At 31.0% G+C, this 13,730-nt stretch overlaps 1 protein-coding gene across 4 annotated transcripts in view; it reads right to left on the reverse strand.

The window, feature by feature from the left end:
* Nucleotides 1-567: 567 nt before the first annotated feature.
* The window catches only part of LOC143059576 (oncostatin-M-specific receptor subunit beta-like), a 39,932-nt gene continuing 26,769 nt past the window's right edge, over nucleotides 568-13,730 (reverse strand). For 3 of the 4 annotated variants that reach the window (XM_076233100.1, XM_076233105.1, XM_076233112.1), the window contains exons 12-19: nucleotides 12,117-12,276; nucleotides 11,143-11,307; nucleotides 10,865-11,023; nucleotides 8,841-8,925; nucleotides 6,432-6,489; nucleotides 5,638-5,664; nucleotides 4,555-4,575; nucleotides 568-3,824 (exon numbers count right to left, since the gene is read on the reverse strand). In XM_076233100.1, coding sequence (XP_076089215.1) covers nucleotides 2,346-3,824; nucleotides 4,555-4,575; nucleotides 5,638-5,664; nucleotides 6,432-6,489; nucleotides 8,841-8,925; nucleotides 10,865-11,023; nucleotides 11,143-11,307; nucleotides 12,117-12,276 — 2,154 coding nt within the window. In that variant the 3' untranslated portion in view covers nucleotides 568-2,345. The remainder of the gene's footprint in view (nucleotides 3,825-4,554; nucleotides 4,576-5,637; nucleotides 5,665-6,431; nucleotides 6,490-8,840; nucleotides 8,926-10,864; nucleotides 11,024-11,142; nucleotides 11,308-12,116; nucleotides 12,277-13,730) is intronic. The other variant, XM_076233117.1, reaches the window with a different exon arrangement.

Genomic DNA, 13,730 nt, shown 5'->3' on the forward strand with positions numbered 1-13,730 from the left:
GGTAAATGGTTATACAGTATAAAAGTAGAATTATTGATATGTTTGTGTAAAATATAAATATGCATATTTGAATGTGTTTGCTTCAAGCTTGAATATTATGATCCTGGTCATGCTTTGTATGTTTGGTTCTCTAAACCTTTTGACAGCCATATTATAGAACTGATAAACATTATTATTGAAATATATGAAAATATTTTGAAAAAAGTCATGTTAGCTGTTAACATATAGGTGGATCCTTACTTTATAGAAAAGATATACAACATTAAAAACAATAAAGTAGTGGAAACAAAGCTGTGTTGACCTGAGAATTTGTAATAATAATAATAATGAAAATTTATAGAGCACCCTATATAAAAAATAAAAATTACTCTAAGGCGCTGTACATTCAGTTTGGAAAATAAAACAGGACAATTAATAAAAAGTCAACAAACAACAACACATGTATAAGAATATTGACCGCAACATTGAACAACATACATAGATAGGGTTGTCTTTCTTTGTTGGGTTGATTCGTAACTAATATAAACACCACATCAATTCATATGATGGACAATAGAAAACATACAATCAAGTTGTGTGCTAAATCAGACTAAAAGTCAGCATATTTAATTTTACTTCAAAAGTGTAAGAATTTCTCAAGTTTACTTTGGAACTAAACATTTTTAACATCTTAAACTATTTTAAAGTTCAATATTATCCATATAAAAAGAAAACGCTGTATAAAAGACTAACAACTTAAGCTGTACTATTACCATACCATAACTGGTAAAGATATACCACTCAATGTAACTTAATCATTTGAAATACTCCATATGGTAGTATAACTTAAGAATGCAATGCAATTATATTATTATTTCATAAACATATTCCAAGGCAGTATAACTTCAGGGTAAAATGATATTATACAGTTATGGTATTATCATGAAGATATTCCTGGGCAAATAGTGGAATGATTTAATCATAAGCTTGTTGTTTAGTTTTTTTAAATACCCCCAACTGACCAAATATCCCTTTGAGCTTTCCTGAAAGAAAACTATAGACAACCTATAAAAATACAAAAACTTATACAAATCTATTTTGGTACAAGAATGGATAACAAAATGTTGAAATGATGAATAAAAAACTATATCAGTCAGTAGTCCAAAAACCGAAGAATGAAAAAAAGGCAGCTTTTCACACTATATCAAGCCATTAATTGTCCTGAGTTTATTAAAGTTGTGAGGTAATTGAATAGAAAATAATAAACATCTGCTATCCTGTCTTGTCTTGTTTCTATAAAAATCCTGTCTTTCAAATATACTAGTTCAGTGATACTAGCTTATTCTATCTAATATGTGAAGTGTGAATCAGAGTGTTCTACTAAATGTACTTTAACAGATAAAGAAAGTCTGCACATTCACATTACACTGATAGTTGCAGAGCAGGGCACAAACATTCAAAGTTAGCTTAGTATTAATATTTAGTTGTACTTCTATTTTATATTTTGTGCAAAGCTTGCTATTATTGCATCAACATAAAAAATATGAAACTGAAAATACATATTTGGTATAATATGTCAGTACAATAGCAGACTAACAAAACAATATAAAATAAACAGCTGTGTCATGAGTGCATGTTACATCTGTTGTGCTACTTCATAGAAGTTCAATACAGTTCAATAACTAATCAAATTTGAAAGGGAGCTTTGTCAATAGATATAAACAATTCACCAATTATCATGAAAACTGGTGAGAGTATATTTTGAGTCATGGTCTAAAAACTTGAAATTCCCTAATTTTTTTAATGAATAAGACCCCCATAACTCAAAAACCTAAAATCTAAAATTTATAAAAATCGAAAGGGAGCTCATGTCAATAGATATAAATGATTTAAAAAAGTTTCTTGTAAATTTGTACAACTGTTTTGAGTTATTGTCCGAAAACTGGAAAATCACCCATTTTATGAAAAAAAAATAACCCAATACTCAGAAATTTAAATATAAGATTTATAAAAAAAGGATGGGAGCTCATGTCAATAGATATGAACAATTCTCAAAAGTTTCTTGTATATTTGTAAAACTTTTAAAAGTTTTGTCTGAAAACTGGAAAATCCCCCATTTTTAATGAAAAAAAAACCAACCCCATTACTTAGAAACTTAAATATAATATTTATAAAAATTCACGGTATACCATAATACATAATTATAATTATAACAGGTGTATAAAAAATGTACATCTAAGAAGCACCATCTAGCAAATACTGCATCTATTTGAGATTAAATAAAAATAAAATAAGGGAGATAATCATCATTACAAAATATGTATTATCTCCCTTTCATATATCTTACAAATGACAAAAACACAATACTACAAATTTTCTCCAACAGAATCAAGGTGTGTGTAACTACTGATCTGTTCTGACCCTGAGTTTGAGTCGCACTGTTCTGATCCTGAGTTTGTGTCACATTGTCCTGCCTTTAAATAATCAGAAACACTACTTGAAATATCACCAGAATTTTCATCCTGCGGCAAATCCTTATTGTCTGAGAAATTTTTGGGCTCTTTTATTGTCAATATCTGGATATGTGGGAGATATTGGGAATCGGTGGCAGCAAATTTTTCAACTTTATCTTGGTTAAATAGTTTGTTCTGAAATATGTTCTTCTGCTTACTCTTTTCCAAAGATGAATTGTCAATGTTTATTGTATGAGTATTTGTATTTGAACTTTTATTGTTTTCTAATGGGGAATTCAAAGATGAAATGTCAATGTTAATGGCAGGGCTACTTGTGAATGAACCTTCATTACATTTTTCTGATGTGGAATTCAAGGATAAAGTATTTATCTTTACTGCAGGAGTACTTGTATTTGAACCTTCATTACTATTTACTGAAAAAGTACTTAAAATATCTGATTGCACATATGAAGAGAGAGAATTTTCACCAATTTGATTGGAGTCCTTATCTTCTGAATTCACACTTGTGGAGTTTGTGCTTAAATTGTCTGATTGCACATATGACAAAGGTCGATTTTCCTTCATCTGAATTGAGCATTGTACTTTAGAATTTCCATTCTCTGACTTACAGCTGTCTGATTTCCCTATACTATTGCTTCTGTCACTATAGTTACTACTATTTTGATTAATGATATCTGATATAGCAGTGTAACCACTACTAGTGCTGTTACTACAGATGTTGTTGATATGGTTACTGTTGCTATGGTTTGAACTTTGATTGACACTATCTGACTTTAAAGATCCATCAGCAGCAACTTCTACATAACTTTCAACTTGACCTTGATTTGTCTCTGGCGTAAAGGTTTGTAACTGAATATCATGTGAATCATGTAAATCTTCAGTACTTTTTCTTATCCAATCTTTAACGAATTCGGTTTTGTTCTTTATTTCATCTGCACTATTTTTTTCCATTAAGGGTACAAGTTTACTTGAACTATAGGAAGTTTCTTCCCTTATTTCTGGTTCGAAACGGTCCACAACAGACGACCTCTTTTGCTTTGGTCTGCTGAAGCGGCTACTATTAGTTGTACTGGTATGATTACTGGTACCTGACTTTGAAGTTCTTGACGATTTAAAGGTTCCTGTATATCCATCTGTTGTGTTACTTACTGTTCTATCCCTTTCCTCAACGTTGTCCTCACTTTGACTTTCTGTTAGTTCTACATTGTTTGGTCTACTTTCCAACGTGTCATTGGCTGGAATATCCTTGGAAAAGTTAGAATCAGATATTTGTAGATTGTGAGAAGAAATATCTGTCTGATTTGAGAACTCTCCATCCTGTACGGACACGGACACACCACTATCAGACGATGATCCTCCAGTTTTTTCCTTCTGCAATTAAAATAATTTTTAATATTTTCTAATGCTAACTAATTATAAATAATACTAAAGATAATAATAAAATTCATAAATTCATATAATTCAAGTGCAGCACTTTCTCACTTGAAAATGTCTGTACAAAGTCAAGAATATTACAGTTGTTGTCCATTCATTTGATGTGTTTTATCATTTGATTTTGCCATTTGATTAGGGACTTTCCATTTTGAATTTTCCTCGGAGTTCAGTATTTTTGTGATTTTACTTTTCACGTGGGCATTGACCATGTGTATATTAAAGGCATATGGACAGAATACAATTAACACTATATTTTCTGATTGTTTTAACCATGTACAAATTCAAAAGTCACTGTAAGATGAATAAGGGAAATAGCTTATCATATACTATCAAATTTGTCATTTTGTAAAAGTACATGGTTTTAAAATCAAGAAGTCTTTCTCTGAAGACACATTCTCCATACTCTAAATAACCTCCCTCAGATGTTTTACTGTGATTTGTTTAAATTTAAAGAATTCTAAAATGTATGTGTTTATTAGAATTCAAGATGTATAAGCTTGTAATCATTCTTCAGTTTGACATTGGATAACTTTTTTTTTAATATTCTTACTTGACACATTTGTGACCAGCACAGTCTTCTGACGAGGAATGTGTCCGTAGGGATGTCATAGGACTAACAAGTAGTTATACTAATGACAATATAAACATGAAATGATTTGAATCTTACCGGATTTTCTATATCAGTACTCTGAAAATAAAAAATTAAAAAAATTAGTTATGATATTTAATGCATTAGGTACATTAATTAATCATGACAACTTTTAATTGATATAATGATTACTGACAATTAACATTAATTTTTAGGATAACCAATACTGACTTCTTTGAGCTGACTTCTTCATATACTTAGCCTATCTAAAATATTTTAAACTTTAAAGTCCTCTTTTTTAACATATAAAAGTAGAACATAATACATGCACATATGTCTACACAGAACTGTAGAAGTTAGAAACAAAATATTTTACATGGTTAGTAGGAACAACATATGAGAAATTATTTCTATAGAAACTGTTAGTATGAAGCAGAGCAGAAGTAAAATTTATAGATGTTTAATAAGTAAAAGCTTTAAAAATAGTAAACAGATAGTACAAAATACTACTACTACAGACAACAAGATAATTGAAAAAATGAAAAACCAAAACACCTCAAATATCAGAAGTTCAACTCAAGCAGAAAACTGCTCAAATATAAGAAATTCAAGTCAAGCAGAAAAGAATATGGTAGAGTGGATTCATTTATTTTCCATGGGTACCAATTTTCGTTGATTGTGATTGATTTGGTGGTTTTAGTAGTTTTAGTAAAGTGTGCATACAAACATGCAGGAACATTCTTTATTCAATATTTATACCTCGTTCACACATAACTTTAATTTCGAATTGAATTCGAATCAAATTCTTTTTTAATTCGAATTGATTGGAATTGTCTAATTCAAATTAACAAATTCGCATTAGAAATACGTTTTTGTTAATCCGAATTAAAAGTTAACGTCGTTAGGACAATAAAGCAAATATGACGTGCATTCCAATTCAAATTAGAATTGATGTTAGGATGTTAAACGTTTCAAATGCGAATTAAACTAACTGGAATTAGTTAATGAGAATCGAATTCGAATAACGTGTGAACTCAGCATTAAATTACTGGTTTCGTTTAAACCAACTGAATCAACAAAATTAGGTACCCAACAAACAATAATGAATCTTCATCAGATAAAGCTTAAGATAAGAACTGGCTACATTCTGATGATTCTTACCGGTACAGGTATGTATTGGGGACTTGGCTGAAAATTATATCATCTCACACATTATAACAATCAAATATTACAATAATATAATCATATAATTAAAAAACTTTTAAAATTTTGGATGAACCAATTAAATGTCTCTAGATTTCATTTTTGTAAAAATACACACACCTATATATTACATTAAATGTAGCGCTTGAGATCTGTAGTCAATGTACAAAAATGTTAACATAAACAGTTTAATTTTAATCCAAATTCAAATTTCCTTATCTCATTATCTTTAAATGAATGTAAATAATGGACTTTTTTATGGTATATTTTATTTTCTACAGATTCTCTTTTCTTTGTGATGTAACCTTGTTAATAATTAACACTATCCTGTGATAATAGTTTTGTTGTATGACATCACAGAAATGAAAAAAACACATTTCATTGAATTGAATTGAGAATGGAAAAGGATAATGAATCAAATAGACAACAATTTAAAAATATATAACAGGACCAATCTGATATAAGACATAAATTCTGGGCAAACAATATTTCTCCCCCTTTTATTTTTTTTAAAGGGAATGGTTGTCAAACTTAATAAATTCTAAAATGTTGTTTTCTGATTTTGACAGTAATTTTTTTTAAGCATTATACACAGGATGAAGTGTTGAAATCACATTTGCGTATGAACTTTATACAATATACACAATCTAAAAAAAAAAAAAAATTCCCCTTGAAGATGTGATCATAAGACAAAAATAATCAACTAGTATAGGAAAATATACATGGGCTAAGACTTAAAGAAAATAACTTACTTTAATATATGGTGTAATGATCCTGGTGTCAATATTATTATACATTTTCCTGACTTTCCTGAAATCAGAAGATTACAGATTAAACATCAAAACAAATGGTCCTTGAATTGCATATAGTTTAGTTTACATTTGAAAATGCCAGTACCAAGTCAGGAATATGACAGTTGTTTTCTGTTTGATGTGTTCTATCATTCGATTTTGCAATTTAATTAGGGACTTTTCAATTTAAAGTTTCCTCAGAATTTATATTTATGTGATATTACTTTATAAACATATTTATTCATCACGGATATATTTAAACTAAAATTGCATAATGGATTCAAGAATTGCCTGCTCTTGCTTCATATGAATGCAATATTATAAAATATGCTAATAGGCATTTCGACAAGGCAATTAAAAACTAGAGGCTCTAAAGAGCCTGTGTCGCTCACCTTGGTCTATGTGAATATTAAACAAAGGAAGCAGATTGAAAATTGACTACAAAGTTCAATAACTCCTACAGGGGTCAATTGACCATTTCGTTCATGTTGACTTATTTGTAGATCTTACTTTGCTGAAAATTATTGCTGTTTATAGTTTACCTATATCTATAATAATATTCAATATAATAACCAAAAACAGCAAAATGTCCTTAAAATTACCAATTCAGGGGCCGCAACCCAAAAACAGGTTGTCCAATTCATCTGAAAATTTCAGGGCAGATAGATCTTGACCTGATTAACAATTTTACTTCATGTCAGATTTTCTCTAAATTATTTGGTTTTTGAGTTATAAGCCAAAAACTGCATTTTACCCCTATGTTCTATTTTTAGCAGTGGCGGCCATCTTGGTTTGATGGCCAGGTCACCGGACACATTTTTTAAACAAGAAACCCCAAAGATGATTGTGGCCAAGTTTGGATCAATTTGGCACAGCAGTTTCAGAGAAGAAGATTTTAGTAAAAGATATATAAAATTTACGAAAAATGGTTAAAAATTGACTTTAAAGGGCAATAACTCCTAAAGAGGTCAACTGACCATTTTGGTCATGTTGACTTATTTGTAACTCTGACCTTGCTGAACATTATTGCTGTTTACAGTTTACCTATATCTATAATAATATTCAATATAATAACCAAAAACAGCAAAATTTCCTTAAAATTAACAATTCAGGGGCCGCAACCCAAAAACAGGTTGTCCAATTCATCTGAAAATTTCAGGGCAGATAGATCTTCGCCTGATTAACAATTTTATCCATGTCAGATTAGCTCTAAATGCTTTGGTTTTTGAGTTATAAGCCAAAAACTGCATTTTACCCCTATGTTCTATTTATAGCCATGGCGGTCATCTTGGTTAGTTGGCGGGGTCACCGGACACAATTTTTAAACTAGATACCCCAATGATGATTGTGGCCAAGTTTCAAATAATTTGGTCCAGCAGTTTCAGAGGAGAAGATTTTTCTAAAAGATTACTAAGATTTACGAAAAATGGTTAAAAATTGACTATAAAGGGCAATAACTCCTAAAGTGGTCAACTGATCATTTTGGTCATGTTGACTTATTTGTAGATCTTTCTTTGCTGAACATTATTGCTTTTACAGTTTATCTCTATCTAAAATAATATTCAAGATAATAACCAAAAACAACAAAATTTCCTTAAAATTACCAATTCAGGGGCAGCAACCTAACAACGGAATGTCAGATTCATCTGAAAATTTCAGAGCAGATAGATCTTAACCTGATTAACAATATTACCCTTTGTCAGATTTGCCCTAAATGCTTTGGTTTTTGAGTTATAAGCCAAAAACTGCATTTTACCCCTATGTTCTATTTATAGCCATGGCGGCCATCTTGGTTAGTTGGCGGGGTCACCGGACACAATTTTTAAACTAGATACCCCAATGATGATTGTGGCCAAGTTTGGTTAAATTTGGCCTAGTAGTTTCAGAGGAGAAGATTTTTGTAAAAGTTAACGCAGGACGACGACGGACGACGACGGACGACGACGACGGACGACGACGGACGCCGGACGCCAAGTGATGAGAAAAGCTCACTTGGCCCTTCGGGCCAGGTGAGCTAAAAAAAGGGACACTCATTTTAAGCAAATACTGTGGATTCATTTATTTTCGTGTGTATCAATTTTTCGTGGATTGCTTTAAACTTGTATATTCGTGGACATTTGATTTCATGGTTTTGTCAATCTCTGTATGCAAAGCCTATTGGAAATATGTTATTCATTGAACATTTGAATTCATGGTTCACCGGTACCCACGAAATCTACAAAAATTGGTATCCAACGAATAATAATGAATCCACAGTATTGAGAATAGAATATCAAGGTTAGTAATTGGAATTTTTTGTACTTAAATGTGTATCCAACCAAAGACTAAAATATGAAACAAATAAATAGCAATATATATGTGTAAACCTACCATATACAAAGAAAAGTTCCAACTATGAATACTATTGAACAAAATACAATTATTAAAATCTTTGTTCCAACAGGTAAAGGTGTATCTGAAAAAAAAAGTGAAATTTATTACAATTATTCAATATCTTTAAAGCACAAATTTGAATAAAATAAAATTGAAGAAATATAAAAAAAAAAAACATGAAACAATAAAATGCCCAAATTAAGATTACAATGGTGTTAAATTCTAAATTGTAAACAATAGTACATACCAAGGGATCAATCATTAAATCACAGAAAAAGACAAACAGACACACAAACACATGCACACACAGTTGAACAGTACAATACTAAATGTAAAATGACATAAGCTAACAAGATCTTAACAAACCACCATCTTAAATTCTTTAGACTGAGAACAGGATACAACAGACTCAACCAACATCTACACAAAGCCATTAAAGTTATTTCTATCTCCAATGTGTCCTTGTGGAGAAAAGGATATGGCACACCTCTTACAGTCATGCAAGATCCATCAGGCATTGAAATATAAGATATGGCACTCAGAAACACCACTTATAGAGAAGCTCTATAGACCAATGGATGCCTTACAGAAGATCGCCAGTTAATTGTTGAGAAGACTGGTATTCAGGTGTAAAGTCGAACGATAAAAAGAAGAAGATTTTATTAAAAATGTATTAGACACTCTGTCTTGCTACAGTATAAACATTTACAATAAATTATAAGATTTAATTATCTGAGTTACCCCCCTTTGTGAATTTATTTGAGTTTTTCGGAACTTTTAAAATACATTTGTATTCTACCTTACTTGTAAGTGGTTGTCTTTTGTGTAAGGTTAAAGAAATAGCCTCTATTAAATTTATTTAAATTTTTTCCAGACTCAAATTAAGACAGAACTTGATCAAGCAGGTTGTATGAGAGCACACCTTGCTTGATATAATGTTATCATCCCAAGGACAGCACTTCAAAAATATTAAGAAACCTACACGTTTACCAGCCCTCTGATTCTGTGAACAGCCTTTATACATAAAAAAAAAAGAAGATGTGGTATGATTGCGAATGAGACAACTCTCCACAAGAGGCCAAAATGACACAGAAATCAACAACTATAGGTCACCCTAAGGCCTTCAACAGAGAAGAAAACCCCATACCGCATAGTCAGCTATAAAAGGCCCCAAAATGACAACTCAAACAATTCAAACGAGAAAACTAACGCCCTTATTTATGTATGTTAGGAGAATAACTAATGTCATGTGATTCTAATCAGTTACTGGGTCATTGAAATACATATGAAGCTATCGAAACAAATCTTTGTAAATGTGTTTTTTGTACAAAACATTGGACACAGAATTTGATAGTATATGGTCTTACTGCGAAGAAAAATGACTTAACTAGAAATGACAAAGTTATGATGATTCAAAGAAATTTATGCATGCAATTTCACTCTTACTTTTAATTAAACTCTTCCATCTGTTTTCATAAACTTTGGAACAGTTCATGTTATGCATTCCCACAAAATTGCTGCCTTATAATAACATATTATAATGGTTTATCCTCCTGTTAATTTTAGTATTAATAATTCGGAATGACACTTTCTACAGTGAAAACTACATGTCCCTTTTGTTCTCTAATCTTAAACAGGAATATTTACTTATCAATAAGATGTGTTTGTACTTAATAAAAATAAAGTGTTCTTTTATCTTAATTTCTATACATGTTATAAGTTTTCTCCTATATGAATTGTTTTACATTTGTCAGAGACAAATTAAAGCTGAATATATGCTGTATGGACTTTTCTCATTGATGAAAGCCAATAGTTGTTAATTTCTTTTAACTAGTCAGCTAAGATAAGAGTTGTCTCATTTGCAATCATACCACATGTTCTTTTTTATATCTCGGACATCATCTTACGAACTAAGTTGTCATAATTTTTTCAGTTTCTGACCAACTTTACACTTATAAAATGACAAAAAATCCTTGCAAAACATCAATACTAGATGCATTCACCATTATATTATTCTTTACCTGTAGATAACGTCAAGGCCATCTGTGGGTCACTGATTTCTTCATCACCACCATTACTAGTCACACCCAAGCACACAACATAATTGGTGGATGGTTTTAAATTTTCCAAAGTTATTCCCCCTGTTTTAATATTGGCCTCAACTCTTTTTTGTAAGAACGCTGTAAAAGAAAAATCAAAATGAATTCCAATTCTATGCAGATTTGTGTATGTGTATCAAACAATAAATTAATTTTAATTTACAGTATTTCTAACCTTATTTTGTTAAAATGATACTTACTTTGATGATCACATGACTTTATATTATCTTCTGACTTTCTGTAGTACACAGTATACACCAATGGCCTGCTGGGATACTTATTTATATTACAATAATCGCCAGGTTTTACAACTAGTTCTGTCTTACTTTCAGGTATAACACTGATGTCGGAGATGCCTAAAGGACCTGTTAATAAAAATACCAACAACTTATATTTATGCATCCTGATACTTATGTTTATTGCATATTTGTAAAAGTAAAAATTAACTTAAATTTACAAAAGTTTTTATGTGGATTTATCTTGTTAATTTGACATTAAACCTTCACAATGGTGATTTTCTTTAGGAAATGATTTGAAAATACATTTACTTAAATGACAATTTGATGAATAAATATATAAAAATTAAAGAAACTTGGCAAAAAACTTTTATAGTATATTAAGAAATCTGGACTTTATATATAAAAAAGAAGATGTAGTATGAGTGCTAATGAGACAACTCTCTCATCCAAGTGACAGTTATAGTTCAAAGTACGCTCTTCCACATTAACCCTTGGCTCACACCAAACAGCAATCTATAAGGGACCCAAAATATGACATGTTTATGACAATTCAAACAGGAAAACCAACAGTCTAATATATATGAAAACAAGCAATGAAATATACTTATGAACCACAAACGACAACTACTGAACATCAGATTCCTGACTTACAACAGGTCCAAAAAAATGCAGCTTGTTTAAACGTTTTAATAGTTAATAACATTCGACCTAATCTGAAACAATAGCGAAACATCACAACATAGAAAGACACACAATAAAATAGCAATTGAAATGGCTTAACTCAATCAAAAGACAAATTAATACAAGTGAATGAATAAATTTGATCTATGACACCATGTAAATAAAAAATACATATACATGTACCGGTACATATATATTTGCACTTGCAAAAGGTCAATTTTTATCGGATGCAGCTCAAATTATAAATTACATACCTCCTGTAAATTGAGGAAAATGACAATTGGAGAAAACCATTTCTGTATTATATCCATCGATGTAGAGAAAGGACACTGCAAAAATCCATCTATCTTCTCTATCTGTGGTGACGGAGATATTCGTCAGATACCCAGATACATTTATAAAATTCAAATTACTCTGAAAGAAAAGTAAGAAAATAATTCATGCCAGCAATATATATCAAGCTCTTTGTAATATTGTACATATATAGTAGGTCATGGGGTAATTTAACTGTTTGTTAACCATGTTACTTTTTGAAAATATAAAATTATCATTCATAATAATTAGCTCTTTCTCTCAAGTCCTTTAAAAATTGTTCTAATAGAGATTATTTTTCTTTTTGTTCCACTTCTTTCTTCTTTCATTGTATTTTTGTTTTGTAAGATGTTGATATTAAAGGTATTTGGTATATCATAGCAAGGCTTATAAAATTAAGAATGGAAATGGGGAAATTGTATTTTTGTTTTGAAAGATGTTGATATTAAAGGTATTTGGTATATCATAGCAAGGCTTATAAAATTAAGAATGGAAATGGGGAAATTGTATTTTTGTTTTGAAAGATGTTGATATTAAAGGTATTTGGTATATCATAGCAAGGCTTATAAAATTAAGAATGGAAATGGGGAAATTAAATTAGTGTAAACAAGAATGTGTCCAAAGTACACGAATGCCCTACTCGCACTATCATTTTCCATGCTCAATGGACCGTGAAATTGGATAAAAAATATAATTAGGCATTAAAATTAGAAAGATAATATCATAGGGAACATGTGTACTAAGTTTCAAGTTGATTGGACTTTAACTTCATCAAAAACTACCTTGACTAAAAACTTCAACCTGAAACATGCACTTTCATTTTCTATGTTCAGTGGACTGTGAAATTTGGGTCAAAAGTTTAATTTGGCTTTAAAATTAGAAAGATCATATCATAAGGAACATGTGTACTAAGTTTCAAGTTGATTGGACTTCAACTTCATCAAAAACTACCTTGACCAAAAACTTTAACCTGAAGCGGGACAGACGGACGAACAAACGGACGGACAGACAGACAGACAGACAGACAGACAGACAGACAGACAGACAGACAGACAGACAGACAGACACAGACAGACAGACAGACAGACAGACAGACACAGACACAGACACAGACAGACAGACAGACAGACAGACAGACGAACGGACGCACAGACCAGAAAACATAATGCCCCTCTACTATCGTAGGTGGGGCATAAAAAAGACAACAACCCGACCACAGAGCAGAGAACATAACATGACAACCAATTGGCCTTCAACCAAGAAAGAAAATCCCGCACCCGGAGGCAGGTTTCAGCTGGAAAACATACTATGATTCATTATTTTGTACAAAACTTAGTACCTAAGGTTTCTCGTTTGAATTGTACATTTGTCATTTCTATGCCTTTCATAACTGACTATGAGGTATGGGCTTTGATCATTGTTGAAGGCTGTACATAGACCTATAGTTGTTAATTTCTGTGTCACTTGGCCACTTGTGGAGAGTTTTCTCATTGGCAATCATACCTTTCTATATTTGAAACCAAACACCTTGTAACCTGAAATACTTTTATCTCCAT

Source organism: Mytilus galloprovincialis, chromosome 1 (genome assembly GCF_965363235.1).
Source record: "Mytilus galloprovincialis chromosome 1, xbMytGall1.hap1.1, whole genome shotgun sequence".
Classification (NCBI taxonomy): Eukaryota; Metazoa; Mollusca; class Bivalvia; order Mytilida; family Mytilidae; genus Mytilus; species Mytilus galloprovincialis.